This window comes from Danio rerio, chromosome 23, assembly GCF_052040795.2.
Source record: "Danio rerio strain M-AB ecotype USA chromosome 23, GRCz13ab, whole genome shotgun sequence".
Classification (NCBI taxonomy): Eukaryota; Metazoa; Chordata; class Actinopteri; order Cypriniformes; family Danionidae; genus Danio; species Danio rerio.
This window is the reverse complement of record NC_141043.1, coordinates 6,671,904-6,693,455: the sequence shown is the minus strand read 5'-3', so window position 1 is coordinate 6,693,455 and position 21,552 is coordinate 6,671,904. Positions and strand designations below refer to the sequence as shown.

General features: G+C 34.0%; 1 protein-coding gene and 1 long non-coding RNA gene across 7 annotated transcripts in view; one reads left to right on the top strand and one right to left on the bottom strand.

The window, feature by feature from the left end:
• Positions 1 to 21,552, bottom strand: part of spo11 (SPO11 initiator of meiotic double stranded breaks) — a 29,740-nt gene that overhangs the window by 6,637 nt on the left and 1,551 nt on the right. For 2 of the 6 annotated variants that reach the window (XM_087305430.1, NM_205682.1), the window contains 9 exon segments: positions 19,303 to 19,391; positions 16,256 to 16,322; positions 14,905 to 15,013; positions 12,860 to 12,946; positions 12,531 to 12,567; positions 9,078 to 9,187; positions 8,908 to 9,007; positions 6,607 to 6,644; positions 3,296 to 3,372 (listed from right to left, as the gene is read on the bottom strand). In XM_087305430.1, coding sequence (XP_087161556.1) covers positions 3,296 to 3,372; positions 6,607 to 6,644; positions 8,908 to 9,007; positions 9,078 to 9,187; positions 12,531 to 12,567; positions 12,860 to 12,946; positions 14,905 to 14,970 — 515 coding nt within the window. In that variant the 5' untranslated portion in view covers positions 14,971 to 15,013; positions 16,256 to 16,322; positions 19,303 to 19,391. 6 annotated transcript variants of the gene reach the window in all.
• Positions 16,992 to 19,036, top strand: LOC147838157 (uncharacterized). The gene is made up of 3 exons (XR_015523181.1): positions 16,992 to 18,067; positions 18,192 to 18,398; positions 18,438 to 19,036. It is a non-coding gene; the product is annotated as an uncharacterized LOC147838157 (long non-coding RNA).

Below are 21,552 nucleotides of genomic sequence, written 5' to 3'. Positions count from 1 at the left end.
CTCTACATAGCGAGGCGGTGGCGCAGTAGGTAGTGCTGTCACCTCACAGCAAGAAGGTCGCTGGTTCGAACCTCGGCTCAGTTGGCGTTTCTGTGTGGAGTTTGCATATACTCCCTGCCTTCGCGTGGGTTTCCTCCAGGTGCTCCGGTTCCCCCCACAGTCCAAAGATATGCTGTACAGGTGAATTGGGTAGGCTCAATTGTCCATAGTGTATGAGTGTGTGTGTGAATGTGTGTGTGGATGTTTCCCAGAGATGGGTTGCAGTTGGAAGGGCATTCGCTGCGTAAAAACTTGCTGGATAAGTTGGCGGTTCATTCCGCTGTGGCGACCCCGGATTAATAAAGGGACAAGAAAATGAATGAATGAATGAATGAAGACTCTATATAAAAGCCAGAAGCTTTTTTTGCACAAGCGTATTTAAAGGGTTAATGCTGCCAACTAATCATCAACAGTAGAAATTACAAACTTTGCCTCTTCCCAAAAGGGAAAACAACCAACAATCAAGAATGCCTGATTATGCGGTGTCAAGGATTTGCAATTAAATAATGTCATAATGATGAAAGTCAATGGGGCAAAAACAGCCACAAACATAATAAAAGGCTAGCAAAACGATGCACATCACAATTTGGAATTTATATCTCTCAATTCAAGTTTCTCTCCAAAATAAAACATCTTGCAATTATGAGGAGTAAAAACAGTGTGAGATATAAAGTAGAATTGCACAAATCCAGACAGAAGTTTGAGATAGAAACTCGCAATTGCAATAAATAATGAAAATTATTAAATTCAGTTGTTAAATCCATTTTTTTTCTATTTACAAGTGAAGTTATTTCTCTCTTTTTTAATGACATTGAGAAGGTGATCCATGATTTTATTTTGGGAAGACATGACTTTTGCAACTTTTTGTAAGTGGATATTAGTCAAAATGCCCCGAGTAGATTGCAATTAGTCCAAAATGCTGTTGCGAGATTTCTGACAGGGACTCACAAGTATGAGTACATACCCCAGTTCTTTCCTCTCTGGGCTGGCTGCCTGTTATGTGCCAGATTGATTTTAAAAGATTTATTTTTGTTTTTAAATCCTTAAAGGATCTGGCACAACCTTCTCCTACATGTATGTAATCCTGGTAGGCCACTAAGGTCTTCTGATCAGTTTATTCTTTCTGTACCAAGGTCATGGTGTAGACGAAGTGGTCAGAAGACTGGTTCAAGCTGATAGAAAGGCAACAGTAACTCAAATAACCATTTGCTACAACCGAGTTATGCAGAAAAGCATCTCTGAATGCACAACACGTATAAACCTTGAGGCAGAAGACCACACGGTCCCACTTTACATTAAGTGGGCTTAACTAATATGTACTTACACAGGAATTAATAGTTTGTTACAATGTACTTACTGTGTACTTATGCTTGATTAAATACTTGTATGTAATTAAATCTGTAATTAACTTCTGTCATTACATTTGTAAATACACTGTTGACCATCCCTTACACCTTAACCCACCCTTAAACGTACCCATACCACCAAACCTGTCCATAACCCTACCCCTATCCCAACTCAAAAGCACCACAAGTGTTCTCAAATACATTATGAACACAGTAAGTACACTGCATTTATTTTTTGATGCAAGTACATAGTAGTTAAGGACACTTAATATAAAGTGGGACCGACCACACCGGGTGCCACTTCTGCCTGCTAAGAACAGGAAACTGAAGCCACAATTCGCACAGGTTTACCCAAATTGGACAATAAAAGTTTAGACAAAATTGCCTGGATTGGGCTTTTGCTGTTATCGCCCCAAAACTCTGGAAAAGGCTTCCACCCCACAATATACATGCTCTTACTCTGTTTGTTTTTTAAAAAGCTTCTGAAATTGCATATCTGTTCTTTAGCATTTGAGCCTTCTTAATGTTGAAGGGTTTGTCTTATGTTTTAATTGTTATGTATGTGATGTAGGACTTATTTTTAAATAGTATTGATTGCGTTCAGCACTTTGGGCAACGTTGTGTTGTGAAAAATGTGCTATATAAATAAACTAACCATAACTACAAATAACTATTAATGAAAAAATATTACAATAATTTAGAATTTGGGTGATAAGACAAATACATATAATCTTATTGTAAAATACAGTTGGGATTGTGTGAAAAAAAAGAATTGCAAGATTCATTCATTCATTTTCTTTTCGGCTTAGTCCCTTTATTAATGCGGAGTCACCACAGCGGAATAAACTGCCAACTTATCCAGCAAGTTTTTACGCATCGGATGCCCTTCCAGCCGCAACCCATCAATGGGAAACATCCACACACAAACTACGGACAATTTAGCCTCCCCAATTAATCCTGTACCACATGTCTTTGGACTGTGGGGGAATTCGGAGCACCCGGAGGAAACCCACGCGAACGCAGGAAGAACATGCAAACTCCACACAGAAACGGCAACTGAGTTGAGGTTCGAACCAGCGACTTTCTTGCTGTGAGGCGACAGCACTACCTATTGCGCCACTGCGTCGCCATAAGAATTGCAAGATAAATACCCAAAACTGCAAAAAATAGGCATAATTTAGAGATGTGAACTGAACATGTCAATTCAAAAGTGCAAAAAAAAGTAAACTTAAATTAGCAAGAAATAGCCGGAATTACAAAGCATGGCCTTGTCCTCTTACATTTGTGAATTTATATCTTACAATTGAAACACAATACTATTTATACACAATTTAATTGAAAGTTACAGCATGTAAGGTGTAAAATGCAATTCGAAAAAATTAAGTCAGAATCACAAGACAGACTTTAAACTCACAATTGTGAAAAATGAAACTGCAATTATGAGAATTCAGAAGTGAGTTGTTTCACAAGAAATACATAGCGAGAACTGTGAGATATAAATTCAAATCTGCAAGAAATAAAGACAGAAATGTGAAACATAAATTGCAAGAAGAATTGAGAGAAATCAGAAACGCCATGTCTAAAGTCTTGTTAGATATAGCAGTGCAAGATAATGTAGCAGCATGTCAAAGTGGCCTGTGTTTAACATATCATGAACTTGGTGCCAACAGCTGCAGTTTACATTTCTTTCCTCTGCAGTTTTACTCTGTATTCCTAAAAAGAAGCTTCTGATTTCTGAAGCCCATGATAGTTAACACGTCCACTTTAAAATAGCTTTTTGAGAGGAAGGAAATAAAAAAACAGCAACGGCAACAAAAACCAAAACAAAAAAGGCCAGAAAGCGGAAACCAGAGCAAGCACAGCCTCAATCACAAACCACAGAGCGGAGTAATGAGTTGACTTTCCCAAACCTCTGGATGTCTGAAGGCAGGAGGCCCAACCACAGCACACTGGGGACAGTCAGACTGTGGGCCTCGAAGGCCATTGACTATGGACAAATGACAGTTACAGTGTGTAAAGCAGGACGGCAGACTTCATTTAGGATAATGCACCGGCCTACATGATTTAGCCTACAAAGCAGTCCAGTATCAGAACATTCAGAACTAATTATTAGATCATGTGTGAATATACAAAATGTCATATCCACTTCCTGACAAAAGTCTTGTCACCTATCCAAGTTTTACCAACAACAAATAATAACTTGACTTCTAGTTGATCATTTGATATCAGAAGTGGTTTATATGAAAGGCAAAGGCCTCTAGATTATGCTTATTTTACCAAAATAAAATATGATCATGCCTTGATTTTTAAATATTTAATTATTCCAGTCTTTTCACTTAACAGAAATAATGTACAGTATAGAATATAAAGCAGTGGAAAGCAGTTGCAGTGGAAAAAGAATTAATATGGTGAATAAAAATGCGTCTTCAGACTTACAATGCGAAGTAACTCTACCACCGCTGCTTTTCTACTGTTGTTAACCCTTTTACTGGTGAGTTTAAAATATTTTGGAACCAGGAGTGAGTTTTTTGTAGGCGATCATTATTTTAAAACATTACATGTTTGTCATTTGCTTTATGACAGATGTTACCCTTTTATTTAGTTTTTTTCCCGTTTTAATTTAACAGATTAACATGCTTGCTCATCATGTAATCAGCTACCCGATATCCGAATTCACATAACCGTGTAAGTGATCGTGATCTATAACGAGAGATGGGCAATGTCCTGTTTACTTGTGGCTGTGCGTTTGCCTCATTCATAAAAAGCAGAACACGCAGGAAATTCAGCAGTTACTCCCCATTTTTAAATATTTCCCAAATGATGTTTAACAAATCAAGGAAATGTTCACTGTATGTCTGATAATATTTTTTCTTCTGGAGAAGCTCTTATTTGTTTAATTTCAGCTAGAATAAAAGCTTTATTTTTTATTTTTTACATTTTTTAAAAAACATTTTAAGGTCAAAAATATTTTATGACCCACTAAGCTATATATATATATATATTTTTTTTTTGACAGTCTAAAGAACAAACCATCGTTATAACTTGCCTCATTACCCTAACCTGCCTAGTTAACCTAGTCAAGCCTTTAAATGTCACTTCAAGCTGTATAGAAGTGTCTTGAAAAATATCTAGTCAAATATTATTTACTGTCATTATGGCAAAGATTAAATATATCAGTTATTAGAAGTGAATTATTAATACTATTATGTATAAAAATGTGTTGAAAAAGTCTTCTCTTCGTTAAACAGAAATGGGGGGAAAAAATAAACAGGGGGGCTAATAATTTTGACTTCAACTGTGCATCAATTAAGGTTCAGAGTCTGTACATTTAGTTTAATAAAAGTATTAACTGACATATTACTAATAAAATAACTTTTTTTATTAAGACCGTATAAATTCAATCAAAACTGACATAAAAACATTACATTGTTATAAACAAACCAATTTAAATGAAATAATAAGAATGTTTTTTGTTTATTATTACATGCTCATTTGCCGAAATTAAAGATTGCATAAATAAATGTAGCTTGGAAAATGGAGAGAAAATGGAAAAGTTACTTTAAATTGCAATATTATTTGACAATATTACTGTTTTTTACTGTACTTTTAATCAAATTAATACAGTCTTCAAGAGGAGAATCATTATGGCCCCTTTTTAAAGCCTTTCTATAAAAAAGGCATTTAACAGTCATTATAATCTTAAATCAATAAAAGTTTTTAATATTTTGATTTAAAAAAAAAGACAAACAGTTATATGTATTAATGTATTATATCATCTTGGCAAACTACGAAAAATGGATTAGCACTTGTGTGAGGTGTTTATAATGCAGTGTCTATGGACAGTAAATTTGACGTTGTTCTCTCTTCTGGCTGCCATTATCGGTCTTATACATTTTTTTTCTTGTTTCTGAAAGTCTTGATGAAACCATTGTTGAGTTTTTCTTTTATTATTTCAGCAAATGGGATTGTAAGAAAAAACAAAAACATTACATACACTTCCATTCACTGCACTCTAAATTTACCTAACTGTGACGACTTAGGCCCAATCCTAATTCTATTTTTGTACCCCTACTCCTTTAAAATTTCACCCTAAGGGCTTCAAAATTTAAAAATTGGGACAGCACTACAGCTCCTGCACACGTCATCAGATGTCATCAAGATCTCTTGCTTCATATGAGATAAGAGGATCGTGACTGCTGTAGTTATTCCAGTTGCTTTATTATTTACTTATATAACATATTATGTTATCATAACGATCTAATGTGACAATAAGATCGTAATACTGTATAACACATATGTAAACACGACAAAAACAACATTAACATTATAACAGACACCGTAAAACGCCCATTACCAGCCACTAATCTTATCTGACAGCGTATTCCAGTTTCACCAAGAGTCAGAATGTTATTTGACTACTGTACAGGAGTTATGATTGTGGATTATAGATCGCGAAATTTAGCACTTTTTATTTTAGCGTTTTTTTTTAAAAGCATGATGGTAAAACATGTACGTGGTTATGAATATAATAAAACATGTCTGTTTGTTGTAAAAATTCGTAATAATGATTTAAAAAAAACACTAATTTGTGGATCTCCTTACTTCCGGGTGTAACTATCTGCCGTTGTGGCAGGTGTATTCTGGGATATTTTCTTACCCCTTGGTTTGGGTGTGCTCCTGAAAAATTTTCATTCGAAGGGGTGTTCACCCCTTCCCCTTAGCCCTACGCCTTCAAGCTAAAGAGAATTGAGACACAACTACCCCTTCACGAGAACATGCAAAACAAGGGGTAGGGGTAAGGGGAAGGGCTAAGGGGTAGAATTGGGATTGGGGATTACTCTACTGAAAGACCCATAAATGTGAACATTATAAAATTAGAGAATCTGATAAACCTTTTTAATAGTATTTCATATTGTGTAAAAAAAACTATTATCTTAAACAATTCTGCTTGATTTTTATAGTGCATGATTTGTCTGTAAACAGCCAAGATGTAGCTACATATTCTGCAGATGTCTCTCTCTTTCTCCCACACAAACACGTACACACACATGTAGAAACGCTTTACTTTTTTCCAAAGGGTAAATTTTAAGTTCATGAATGAGTGCTTCCTCTTTTTTTTTTTGTCTTGCCACAAAGAAGAATAATTACATGTCACCGCAATGCAAAAGCCTGTACAGGCCCTCGCTGGAAATTGCACAGAAATAGCAGGAAACAAACTTACCACTGAGCCGTACTTGTAGATGCACATAATCTCGATGCCTGGGAAAAGACAGAGAGAGAGAGAGACTGATTCCGCAATCACCACCATACCTTTGCAATTATCCTTAAGGACAGCTTAACTCACTGGAGAACCGCGTAAAGCATTACACATGCAGAGAGTCATTGATAATGACAGTGTCAGAAACAGCAGGGGCCTCCACACTGTGCTGGAGCATGTCTGTGTTTGTTGTCTTTACATTAAGTGCATGTGTGTTTGTAGTTCACTGTCTTTACTGAGTATAAGTGACATTTTGCAGGGAACATGACGTTACTGGGGTGACTTTAACATTCAATTACTTCACTAAGAACTAGAGAGATCACATTAGAACACTTTACCATGATTAAAACAGCACTTATAACAGAAATAAACACTTTATTAGGTATGCTTTGATAGTATCTGCTTGAACTGATTCATTAGATTGTGCTAACAAGCATCTGTTGTATTTAAATCAAGTGATCACCAAGCATTCTTTAAAATAATATAGATGAATTACCAACCTACGTCATACGGGTTCCCGGTTGCAAAAAGAGACCGGTTGTAATAGTAAACATGTCATGCTGTGCAGTAGGACAGGGGGTTTTCAAACTTTTTGATCTCAAGGACCCCCAAATATGATGATTCCTTGCAGGGGACCCCTTTGCCTAAAGTTCAAAGGCACTTATGTATTTCAATTATAGATATGTAAACTTAAATTCTGTATAACGTAAAAACATTATAGTTCATATTTCACAGGCATGCAAAATTATATTGTTTTAAAAACTATTTATTGTATTAGTTGGCATCTAACTATAGCTAAAAATGATTCTCAAAATTGTTATATTTTATATATAAAAAAACAACAACAACAAAATATTTACATTAACTGAACAAGATAGCTTTTCTAAATAAGTAGTTATAGGTGTGTTTGAGAATAAACCAATCAGAGTCTCATCTACCATTCCCTTTAAGAGTCAGTTGCATCGCGCCATAGCGCATTTGCTATTTACATAGCGGACTTTGTAAGTGGAAATCTAAACGCTTCACTAGTGAAAAAACAGTTAAAAAGAGCATCTACAGCGCAGACTGAGCCTCCTCATTCTTTACTTTCACTTTCTTTTGTGTAAAGGGAAATGTGTTGTACGCAGACATCCATTATCCTATACATAATTAATTTCATTTTTTAAGCGCAAAGATTTGTTTAAAAAAATATTACTAAATTCTGTTCTAATTTCCAACAAACAATTAAATGAACAATAATAACGAAGTGTGGTAAAAAAACGAGTTGTATCCACAACCTTTGCCCCATATGGACTAAAACCTCACAGGTGGGCAAACCCAAGCTTGTTTTTAATTAAACAAATATAAATATGCATATAATAAATAATACTACTACTAATAATAACATTATACAAAAGCAAATTTTTGTGAATAAACTAAAAAAGCCCCCCGAGATGAAGAAGGCATGGAGGCGGTGGTTTTTATATTTATGTAGGCTAGAAAATAATAATTTTTGTAATATTTTAATTCTCTTTCACTCTTTGCACTATTTGTGTATTGCTGCACATCCTGTGTGTATTAAGCATTGTTTAAGTGAGGCGCACAACTCTACGCTCTACGCTGGACTTTAGACCTGCTTTGATCTGGTCTATTGAACAGTGTATTTTAGTTCCTCAAAATGGCAACACGCCTTAACACACCTCCTTTTTTAGACTAGAACGCCTATGGGCGCACATAAGCACAAATGCATTTGGTATTTAAACAGCGTGGTGCAACTCTTTAAAACAACTCTTGCGCCGAGCTGAAACTAGCAAACAACAATTGCGTCGCGCCTTACGCCGCTTTGCGCCGGGTGCATGATAGGGCCCATTGTTTTTGTTTAAAGAGACTAATTGTAAATGTTTATTTATTTTTTCCATTAACCTAAATGTTACAGCATCCTACTTTACCATCCTAAACTCGTAACAAGGGGCTTAAACTTTTCTAAATTGATGAATTAACTTTAACACATTTTTAAGACTCCTTGGACACCCTAAATATAAGCCAATCCAACAGTTTAAATATTAATTAATTAATTAATTACATTCTTAACCCAAATTAAACCTAACATTTCAAATATATCATTGATCAAACATGTGCTGACAACTTTTGCTGTAAGCAATGTGTAATATGCTATGAGTGTTATTGGAGGTTTCCACTCACAAATTCTTAACCCATAATGAGCAAGATGATGCCTAGTAAGCACGACCAATAAGCATTTCAGACATTGTGTGTGCGTGTTTGTACCGTGAGGGTCTGCATCTACCAGAGCAAAGACAGGCACGTGAAGCGCATCCCACAGTTTCCTCACCATCAGTCTGCTGTTGACATCTGGCACTCCTTTCCCCTGACAGACACAAAACATGACGATCAGGCTGCAAAACACACAAGAGCACTGATCTAATAACAACACTCACAGTTATGATGATGCAGGGAGAAAGTCTGGCGCAGAAGTCATCGTCTAGTAGCCTCTGGAAAGTTGCATCTTTCTCCACTATCAGAATGAATTTCGCAGATGATACAATGTCTTTATGTTGCTGAGGAATGGAATTATTAATCATAAGGCAGAGGGCAAGTTTGTAAGCTATTTTTCCCTTTTTTTGTCAGGTCCTGGTGCATGTTTTTAAAGGCAATGCAAAGCTTATGTGTCATGCTGCTCACTCCACTGGACATTTGTCATAGTATCCTCAGTAAATGTACTCAAAAAATGATGCTTGTACAAACTAGTTCAAAATGACAGAAATTTTGATGGGGGACGACTTAATTGTTTTACATTCAGTTCACTTAAATTTGAATTGAATTTAATTCAAATTTAATTTAAACTTAATTCCTTCATGTTATCCCAACAAATATCTATTGCGGGGGTGTCAGCATTTTTTAGTGTGCACACATTGATGACCTGACAAGAAAATAAAGCAAACAAAAAGTCATTTATATCAGTGTTTCCCAACCACGTTCCTGAAGGACCACCATCTCTGCACATTTTCCATGTTTCCCTAATCATCAGCCTGAAAACCCTGTAATAGGTGTAACAGACAAAGAAAACAGACATCAAAAACATGCAGTGTTGGTGGTCCTCCAGGAACATGGTTGACAAACACTGGTGCACAAAAGTGTTCTTGGAGCGTTGTATGATTACAGTGGAACCACTGAAGCCATATGGACTGCTTTGGAAATTATTTTTTACTGACTGGAATAAATTAAACATCGAACAAGAGGTCTGCACAAGACTGTTTTTTAGCCCCGCTCCCGCCAGGTTTTTAGTCCTGCTACCACACCTGACTGATCCTGCTGTTTATTCAGTCTTTGTTCACCCGCTGTCTGCTTAGAATAATTTTTACCTGACCCAACCATTCTCGCTAAATATAGATCTGGTTTCCAAAATCTCTTGTTTAAATTGGGTACTACTAAAAGAAAAAGATAACAGATAAGTCTGTAGGTTGTGCAAGGATCGTAGGCTAAATGTCAGTTTTGTTTCCCCTTTTTTGATTTATTCTGAAATGTATTCCTGCTCCCGTGGTAAAGTCGTGGGAATGCAGACCTCTTCATTGAACCAAAGTAACCAAATTAGACCAAAAACAGATTAAAAATGATTTAGTAAAAAAAAAAAAAAAAAAATATAAATAAATTATATATATATATATATATATATATATATATATATATATATATATATATATATATATATATATATATATATATATATATATATATATGAGGTGAAGCAGATTTAAATATTTTAAGTGTTATTTTTTAAAACGTTTCTCAGGAGTTTTTTCCTCCTTGAAATGCACTTCACTCAAGTCATCCCAAGCCTCTGTTGCTAATTTCAAAATGTAATTTTAGTAGTGGAGTAGTGGAGGCTTAAGCTACTGATATAAAAATTAAGCGTGTGAAATATGTGAGCCTGTGCATCTTTCAACAATGTCTATGCAAACAGAACAGCAATGTTATCACTCACTAGAGGCGACATACCTCTTTTCAGATCCAAATTTATTTTATTAATAGAGTCAAGCTTCATCGATGACAAATTGGTGCACATTTCTGTGTTTGTGTGAGTGTGTGTCTGTGTTTGTATGGGCGGGAGAGTGAGAGAAAGACAGCATGTCCTTTCCAAAGATAATAGAACATAATTTCACGAGAAAAAAAAACAAGGAAATACTTTGCCATTTTTATCTTATTGCATAAGTGACAGGACTGTGAAGCAATATGGAGGGATATGTGAACTTTAAAGTAATAAAGAATTGCCTGAAACTCCTTTAACTGTGCATTTGCATGAAAACTATTCAACTCTAGTGCTGGTGATTTCTTTCTTTGCACACTTTGTATGTCTTCCTTATTTAATAAACAAAATCGAAACCACTGGCTTGTTACAGTAGCAGATCTCTATGGACTGAACTGTGTGTCAGATCAGAAAGAAGTGTAAAGCAGTGGATCCCTAACACTGGAGTTGAGAACCACATAAGGCGCAAGACGTGTTTGGTGTAATTTGTTGCTATTTTCAGACCAGCGCAACTTTAATTTTCAAATTTTGCTTCACGATTTTTAAATGACTAAATCGTTTGCATCTCTTTTTGACTCATGGGTTTGCTGGTCTAAAATAGAGGTGTGTTAAGGTGCATTGTTGGCATGTTGCTATTTAAATGAACTGAAATAGACCTGCCCTTTACCAAATAAAAGCAAGCCTTAAGTCCAGTGTAAAGCGCATTAGTTATGCACTTATATGGGTTCAAACACTTACACATTTGTTAATACACACATTATGTAAAGCAATACACAAATATCTTTACATATGAAAAAAGTAATGGATTAACAGGTTACAAAATTATTATTTTCTATATAAATATAAAAACCACTACCTCTATGCCTTCTTCATGTTGGCAGATTTTTTTTTTAGTTCATTCATGACAATTTGTATTTGCATATTTTTATTACTATTAGCAGTATTATTTATTATATTATTATTATTATAATATATATATATATATATATATATATATATATATATATATATATATATATATATATATATATATATATATATATATATATATATATTAGTGGGCCATTATCGAACTCTTATCCTGCAATAAAAAATATCGCCGTTAATCTATTCTTAAAGTTGGTTTGGGAGCTGGGTCTATTCTATGCAGGCTATGATGACTTTCACCTTGATAATTTAGCGCGGATGTATACCTGACCGGTGAGCCGTCTGACAAAAAAGTGGCCTTCTGAATCAAATCAGCATGATGCCTGACTTTTAACTGCAGTTCGGCAGTTTCACTTTAATTTTGACTGGTGAGAGTGTTATTGAACTTAACAATGCACGCCAAATGGAAAGAACTATCATATATTAATAAATAAATATATATATAAATATAAATATATATATATATATATATATATATATATATATATATATATATATATATATATATATATATATATATATATATATATATTATATATATATATATATATATATATATATATATATATATATATATATATATATATATATATATATATATATATATATATATATATATATATATATATATATATATATATATATATATATATATATATATATATATATATATATTTGTTTTAATAAATACAAGTTTAGATTTGTCCACCTGTCGAGTTTTTTAAAAAGCTGATTTTTTTTTCGAAAAGCTGATTTTTTAGATTTTTTGTGAGTTGTCAGAGTATCAGCATGCATCTAAACATGCTCATTGATGCAGACAGATATGATGCAGACAGATATGTTCCATTACATCACCATAATGTGGGCCCAGAGGACCAGCACACAAGCTTATAGGGTGGCGTTCCTTTAATGACATGGTTAAAGTAAACAGGAAGGATACTTCTGATTCCATTAACGTTGGAAGACACCGACACAGCCTAGAGAGGAAACAAGGACAGAATTATAAAAACCCTTTTAAATGATGTTGTACAGAAAAACAAAGTCATAACATAAAAGAGACCAAATAAGTGAGTAGATCCAGGATGGTGTGTCAGAGCAGTGGTAAAGAGGAAGAGCATTTGAGTTATACTGATGCGAATGTTTGACAGATACAGTCTAAAAATGTTGCCAGCAGAATTATACATGAACGCTTGTGGGCAGAAGGGGGTTATATAAATCATGTTCTGACAAACAGAGAGTGGTGAGTGAGTTTTACAGATCTGCACTCACTGTAGAGCTGGAATTGCAGTCCACTTTTGTGCCATCTTCCTCCAAATAACACAGATCACCTGAGATGAAGCCTTTGGATGTTGCAAGCTACAGAGGTTATTAAAGAGAAAATGATTTACTGTGAACATTCCTTCATGCTCATTTTTGCATGTCAGGAAATGTTAAAATTAATAAAGAAAGAGTTAGCAGCCAAATAATGCAGTTTTGTCAATGATTGTCAACTTTGATTCTTAGCATCTGTTAATTTTAGGTCTGTGCCAGTGTTTTAAAGAAAATAAGTTGTGACTGGTCAGGTGTGAGGGGCTAAATAAGTTTTTTGATCAGTTTAATTGTATAACTGTTGTAACACTTAATTTCTAAGGCTGCATTTACACGGTAAGGTTAAAGTAACACAATTTACATTTTTTAAATACAGTTTCTATTCTATGTCTTTGGACTTTAGGGGAAACCAGCTAACCTGGAGGAATCCCATGCAAACACAAGGAGAACATGCAAACACACACAGAAATGCCAACTGGCCCAGCCGGGACTCGAACCAGTGACTTTCTTGCTAACCACTGAGCCACCATGCCACCTTACGGCATATCATAAAACACACAATCATTCATTCGTTTTCTTTTTTCTGCTTACCTCCTTTATTAATCTGGGGTCGCCAAAGCGGAATGAACCACCAACTTATCCAGCATATGTTGTGCATATGTTTTACGCAGCGGATGCCCTTCCAGCTGCAACCCATCACTGGGAAACACCCATACAAACCCAATCACACACATGCACTACGGCCAATTTAGCTTACCCAATTCACAATCAGCACATGTTTTTGGACTTGGGGGGGGGGGGTAGGGGGGGGGGGGACCCCCGGAGGAAATCCACACGAACACACAACAATCAATTTAGTTTATGGTTTGTATTTTTATATCTATGTAAAATTATTTAAAGGATGCTTAGACAGTACTTACTACAACTAACTTATTTTCAAGTATAGAAATATTTGTTATACTAATTTCCATGACTTTTCCAAAACTTTGAGGGTTTTTCTGTTTTTCTGAAACTCTTCCAGGCCTGGAAAATGCTGTCAAAATCCCATCACTTTTCCAGGTTTTCCATGACCGTATGTACAAGGGCTGCACGATTAATCGAAAAAAGATTAGGATCTCGATTCAACCACCCACATGATCTCAATCTAGCAAATGGTGTTGAAAGAGTCAACAAGCATGCTGTATTTATAAGGTATAATTCACCCAAAAATGTCATTTCTGCAAGGTGGTCGAGAGAGTTTAACAGGCTGCAGTTTAAGAAAACACATACAATTACTAAAAACACCAGCAAATTAAGAAATTAAAATCTAATTTTATTATTTCTTAACCACATATTTTAAATAATGTGTCAAAACAAGCAAATTCAGATTGTATAGATGGACTTAAAATGAGTTCATAAATGTTACTTCCGTTAAAGGTTTTATTAAGATGTATTATTGCTGATTGAATGTGTTGGCCTGGTTGGAAAATTAACACCTGTTTAAAATGATTTAAGACTTAAAAGACAAAATTTTGTGAATTTAGGACTTTTTAAAGGACTAAAAATTAGTTTTTGAAATTTAAGACATTTTAAGACCCTGGAAACATCCTGCAATACTGTGAATGTTATTATTTGTTCCAAATATAATAATTCAACTGGAAAAACATACTGGAAAACAAGAAAACTTGTTGGTGAAAACTGATTGATCTTTTTTTTTTAGTTTGCGTTTTTATTCCCATGAATTAAGGCTTTAAAATTATATTAGTACCTTTCTAAATCCTACAAAAGCCTCGAGAAAAGCACTTTTGCTCGTACCTTATAATCATAAGTACCTCATGATTATTGGTAGGTTTTACACTATAGCATTTTTTTCAATATTATGACATACATTTTTTAAGTCACAAAAACTAAAAGGCATGTTAAATCCTGCTGAGACTGAAATACAAAGTTCAGCTATTATAAATGAGAACTTAAATGAAGCATTTGTCCTATGTGTATAAAAATGTCACAGAGCTACATGAACTTACAATATGCAGACTCCTGCGAGGAACCTTGAGCATGCATGAAATGTCATCCACGATGGAATCCAACATCCTCTGCGACCCAAACAGCTGTGGGTCATTATAATATATGTCTCTGACGAATAGAAGAGAAAACATTTCAGCGCACAGGTGCACTTGACAAATCACGTCATAAAAATCAAAAGGTTCCACCTGCTCCCTATATCAGATGATTTATGAAGCCGTTTGCTGATTTATAACCACATCATCACTTACATCCACAGGTGGTTTGAATAAAACGGTCTGCAAAAGCTGACAAAAATCTTAAATATTTAGACATGAAACGGGTAATAACTAAAAATTGGAAGAAATGATTTTGGAAAGTTGACAAGAACTGATGTAAGAAATGCTGAGCTCTACCTAGAAGTATTTTAAAAGCATTTTACTCATTCTTTTATTATTTTTATGCATGCCAATAAACTGTGTATTTTTTGTAGGGCTGCATGATATTGGGAAAATATGTGATATTGTTTTTTGAATATTGTGCTAATGATATTTCTTGCAATATACAATTTCCCTAAAGAAAATCTATTTATTTATTTTTTTAAAAATGAAAATCATATATTTAATGATCACGCTAACAAATATCAAACATTCAAAATATTAAACATAGTATACTTAAATTTTTTACATTAAACTCAGGCTAAAAAATCTGTCAAGGAACGTTCATTTTGATTTTAAAACACTTTGAATGACTTATGAGGGTGTACTTATGCACAGTTGCCTTATATTGCCTTATTTGTCAAATTAACTGGGATATAAATGAAATAATAAAATGAAAAGGGGCAGGATTAAACAAGATGATGCAAACAAACGAGTGATTGAATTTCATATGCTCAAACTCTAGTGTGACAGCGCCATTAGTCTGTATTACGCAGAACCTGCGTTTACTTTTGTGTCGCAATGTTCTTGCCAATACAGAATAGCACATACTTGGAAGGGGGGTATAAAGATAGTAAGAACCCATCTTATTGGTTAAATTTGATCAACCTATACATGAATTACACCGTTTCAATTTAGTATGATCTTCTATGTGAAGCTGCTTTGACACTATTTACATTGTAAAAGGGCTATACAAATAAAGGTGAATTGAATACAACATATTTATAAAATATATTTAAAATATCTCAGGTTTAAGGGATTTTGCATATACTATTATTGCAATAATATATTTCGATATATTATGAAGCCCTGTTTTTTTGTACTTCAAATGTATTTGTCTTAAAACAAGACAATAGTAAAGGTAAAATTTGAGTAAAAATTGTGAAAATGTATGACAACCACATTTGAATCTATAGTTTGTGGACATGTTGCTCACCTTTTAGTTGCATAGGAGTCACTTTGAACAAGTTTGTAAATAATAGACAAGATCTTCAAAATCAGGGCTGTAAAACAGGAACATACTCAATTATCATTTAAGGCAACTAAAACTACAATAGTTACACTAGAATTTTCTGTCTAGGCAAAATCACTCACATTTAAGTTTAGTTATTTAGCAGATGCTTTTGTCCAAAGTGATTTACAATACGGTTCGACAAGAAAAGAAAATACACATAAGTAGTGCTAATTATACAAAGGAACTGAAAGTGCTCAGATAATAAAGTGCTAGAGTAAAGAAGGGGGAGTGTTTTTTATAGAGAGAAGACAAGTTTCTACAAGTGGTTTGTCAAACCCACTCATCTGTGTGAAGCACACTTCATAAATGTACTTTTTTCAAATCTAAATGTTATGTATGGGTAGCTGCCATAGCTGCAATGTGGTTTCTATGCAAGTGGTTTTTACCATGTTGCTAAGAAGTTGCTAGGATGTTGTGGGTGGTTATTTCGGAGCCTGTCCAAAAAGCTTCTGGTATGTGTATATATATATAGCTTGGGTCCCTGTTTTATGGCAAGTCTATGGGATTTATGTTGTTTTATTGTCCTCGGAATTACAGTGTATTATTCTGTTTAATTACTGATATTTTGATGTGTTGTTGTTAGTGTTAAAAATATATCACTCATGACAACTGTTAGAATACTTTAAGCATGTTAATAAGGCGACAATGATGATAATGTTCATTTATTTGGTCTTGAAAAACTAATCACATCTCAATATTAGAGTTTTTTTGAGAATGATAGTTTTACTGACTGTGTTTTGTGTGTTTTTTTTACTAAATGAAAGGATCAGCGTTGTCTCTCTTTAAAATAAAAAATAATCATTTTATTTGCCATTTTTGCTTTTATAAGGAAAAAGTTTTGTTTTTTTACATGTTTTTGACATGGAGGTGAGATTACTTTCATTTGTTTAACTTTTTTAATTTGGGGTTTTAAAATTTCAATTTAGTTTCATTATATGTCAGGTTTACTTTACAAACTTTTGCTCACTTAATAATATCTTCAATTTCATTACTTCTCTAAAATCTTGAGAAAAGCATATCATGAAATCAAAATTGTGAATCAGATCAAATTGTAAATCGGTACATTACTAGCTTGTGCCATGTTGTAAATCACAAAAACTGCTTGCGGACTGCATGTAAAATACATATCAGTCTGTCTTCTAGAGCTTCATGTCTGAACTAGGTATTTGTACATTTGGATGTTACAGTATATAATTACATTTACATTTCCAAACCAAACTTGGTGTTAAAAGCAAGTAATCAATGGTGGTCTTGACAAACTTGGTGTTAAAATCAAGTAATCAGTTGTGGTCTTACCAAACTTGGTGTAAAAATCAAGTAATCAGCGGTGGAATTACCAAACTTGATGTAAAAATCAAGTAATCAGTGGTAGTCTTACCAAACTTGGTGTTGAAATCAAGTAATCAGTGGTAGACTTACCAAACTTGGTGTTAAAATTAAGTAATAAGTGATGGTCTTACCAAACTTGGTGTTAAAATCAATTAATCAGTGGTGGAATTACCAAACTTGATGTAAAAATCAAGTAATCAGTGGTGGTCTTAGCAAACTTGGTGTTGAAATCAAGTAATCAGTGGTAGTCTTACCAAACTTGGTGTTGAAATCAAGTAATCAGTGGTAATCTTACCAAACTTGGTGTTGAAATCAAGTAATCAGTGGTGGTCTTACCAAACTTGGTGTAAAAATCAATTATTCAGTGGTGGTATTACCAAACTTGGTGTAAAAATCAAGTAATCGGTGGTGGTATTAGCAAACTTGGTGTTAAAAGCAAGTAATCAATGGTGGTCTTACCAAACTTGGTGTTAAAATTAAGTAATAAGTGGTGGTCTTGCCAAACTTGGTGTTAAAATTAAGTAAACAGTGGTGGTCTTACCAAACTTGGTGTAAAAATCAATTATTCAGTGGTGGTATTACCAAACTTGGTGTAAAAATCAAGTAATCGGTGGTGGTATTAGCAAACTTGGTGTTAAAAGCAAGTAATCAATGGTGGTCTTACCAAACTTGGTGTTAAAATCAAGTAATCAGTGGTGGTCTTGCCAAACTTGGTGTTAAAATTAAGTAATCAGTGGTGGTCTTACCAAACTTGGTGTTGAAATTAAGTATTCAGTGGTGGTCTTACCAAACTTGGTGTTGAAATCAAGTATTCAGTGGTGGTCTTACCAAACTTGGTGTAAAAATCAAGTAATCGGTGGTGGTATTAGCAAACTTGGTGTTAAAAGCAAGTAATCAATGGTGGTCTTACCAAACTTGGTGTTAAAATTAAGTAATAAGTGGTGGTCTTGCCAAACTTGGTGTTAAAATTAAGTAAACAGTGGTGGTCTTACCAAACTTGGTGTAAAAATCAATTATTCAGTGGTGGTATTACCAAACTTGGTGTAAAAATCAAGTAATCGGTGGTGGTATTAGCAAACTTGGTGTTAAAAGCAAGTAATCAATGGTGGTCTTACCAAACTTGGTGTTAAAATCAAGTAATCAGTGGTGGTCTTGCCAAACTTGGTGTTAAAATTAAGTAATCAGTGGTGGTCTTACCAAACTTGGTGTTGAAATCAAGTATTCAGTGGTGGTCTTACCAAACTTGGTGTTGAAATCAAGTATTCAGTGGTGGTCTTACCAAACTTGGTGTAAAAATCAAGTAATCAATGGTGGTCTTAGCAAACTTGGTGTTGAAATCAAGTAATCCGTGGTGGTCTTACCAAACTTGGTGTTGAAATCAAGTATTCAGTGGTGGTCTTACCAAACTTGGTGTAAAAATCAAGTAATCAATGGTGGTCTTAGCAAACTTGGTGTTGAAATCAAGTAATCCGTGGTGGTCTTACCAAACTTGGTGTTAAAATAAAAAAAATAATGGTGGTCTTACCAAACTTGCCGTTAAAATCAAGTAATCAGTGGTGGTCTTGCCAAACTTAGTGTTAGAATAAAGTAATTAGTGGATTGTCTTGCCAAAAAAATGAAGTAATCAGTGGTAGTCTTACCAAACTTGGTGGCTGTTGTAGGTTTGCCACAATGAAGATACTTTGGAGAGACATCGTCCTTCAGCACCAAACCAACAGACTCTTGAAATCTGAGAATAAAGCCAACAACAGGTTCGCTGATTTCAATGTCCTCTTATTTATTTTCAGACAATTTGATTTTGTTATCGTGTCAAGTCATAACATGCCCTGAAATACGGTTAAAAAAAGGTCTTCTTGTCTTGGTGTATGGGTGAAATGTTTTGGGGAAAACATCTTGAAGTCTCATCTGAGAATTCTTATGATGATCATAACCAAATGTTGCTCTGGGAAATCTAAGTATGGAGAGGTTTTATTTTTGTTTTATTATTGCGGGGGATGAAATCATTCACTTAAATGAGCGTTTCGTAGTCCTATCTTCTATTTAAACTATCAGTCATTTTGCTTGCACAAAGGATACCCTTATAACAGCAATAAGCCAAAAGCCAAGTCATTCTCCAAGTTGTCAGGCCCCTGGCCTCAGAGGGGCCCAGATGAAACGTGCTTTAAGCCTTAGGGAGGTTTGATGTAGATCTGACCAGACAGTTTTCTTTGTTCTGCACAAGAGCTATTACACAGTGTGCAAAGTGAAAACCTCTTCTGAGGATTTTAAGTGTGTCTATGTACAAAAGTGAAGGAGAGAAGGGGGTTTAATCCTCTCACGAAATAACACCTATTTAGAAGACAAGACGTAACTTTATTTGAAAGAATCGGGGTTCAGATGAGGGACGTCAGAGCAGACAGACAGATAAACAGATTTTATTCACAGACAGAATATGTATATACCTGTTGATGTTAGTCCAATATTTAAGAATTTGTGCTGCATAGTAAATTAGCACCACGGATGTATTTTTTTCATTAACTAAAGATGGCTGTTTTTGCGTGAAGGATAATTAAAATAAAAACATTTTGCTGATGTATTTCTAATATTACAAAATAGTAATTCGGCACACACAGTTCATAAAGTTTTGTTTTTTATTTTTTGTGCGTCTTTTATTTAAAATTTTTAGGTTAGTTAAATAAAATTTGATCAGTCAGTCTTTTTTTTCTTTGATTTTTATTTTTATTCAAGGATGGATGGATGGATGGATGGATGGATAGATAGATAGATGACAGATAGATAGATAGATAGATAGATAGATAGATAGATAGATAGATAGATAGATAGATAGATAGATAGATAGATAGATAGATAGATAGATAGATAGATAGATAGATAGATAGATAGCGATTGAAAATAAAACATGTACAAAAAAAGAATATGTGATTCGGTTTAGATCAGCTGGGGTCTAATAATGTATAATAATAAATAATGTCTTTTTCTGGTAAACAGAATATGTCTATACCTGTTCATGTTAGTCTAATATATAGAGATTTGTGCTACACAAAAAAAATAGCACCATAATTGTAAAAATTAGATTTATTTTCATTAACTAATGATGGTTGTCTATGCATGAACGACAATTTAAATAACAATCAACATTTGTATATAATTTGCCGGTATATTCATTTTGCTGTGAGCACCAAGGATGTATTTTTTCATTAACTAAAGATGGCTGTTTTTGCATGAAGGATAATTAAAATAAAAACATTTTGCTGATGTATTTCTAATATTACAAAATAGTGATTCAGCACACACAGTTCATAAAGGTTTTTTTCTTTTTTTAGTTTCTTTTATTAAACTTTTTTAGTTTCATTTACAGTTTTTCTCAGTCGCTTTGGTGCATTTCTCAAAACACTATTAACATTTGCACAACAGTTAATACATTTCTCAAAACAATTAGCCATTTGTGCACATCATAGTAGCAGTTTCTCATTCCTTCCAACAAATTGTGAATGATTTTGGACATGCATCAATTGCTTTCATACAACTCTCTGCTGTTTTATAACATTATCATTTGCTTGTGTCATGCCGGTCAAAATTAACTCAACTTATAAATGCTGAATAGTCATTCCATATAAAACTAATAGTCCTCATTTCATTACTTGAGTCATTCCATGCAAAAATGTTGAACTAGTTGTCAAAATCTGTCAAGCAAATTTTATAAAATCTTTTAAATCTTTTTTCTTCTAAACTGAACAATTTTATTAATAATTTATAGATCTGTGTATGTTGTAGGTTCAGTTCCGATATGTACTGCAATATTTTTTCCAGCTGTGCACAGCTCTACCCAAAGGACGTTTATGTTTGTTGTAAATAAGGCTGTATTTATTCTTTTGCACAATGCTGTATAT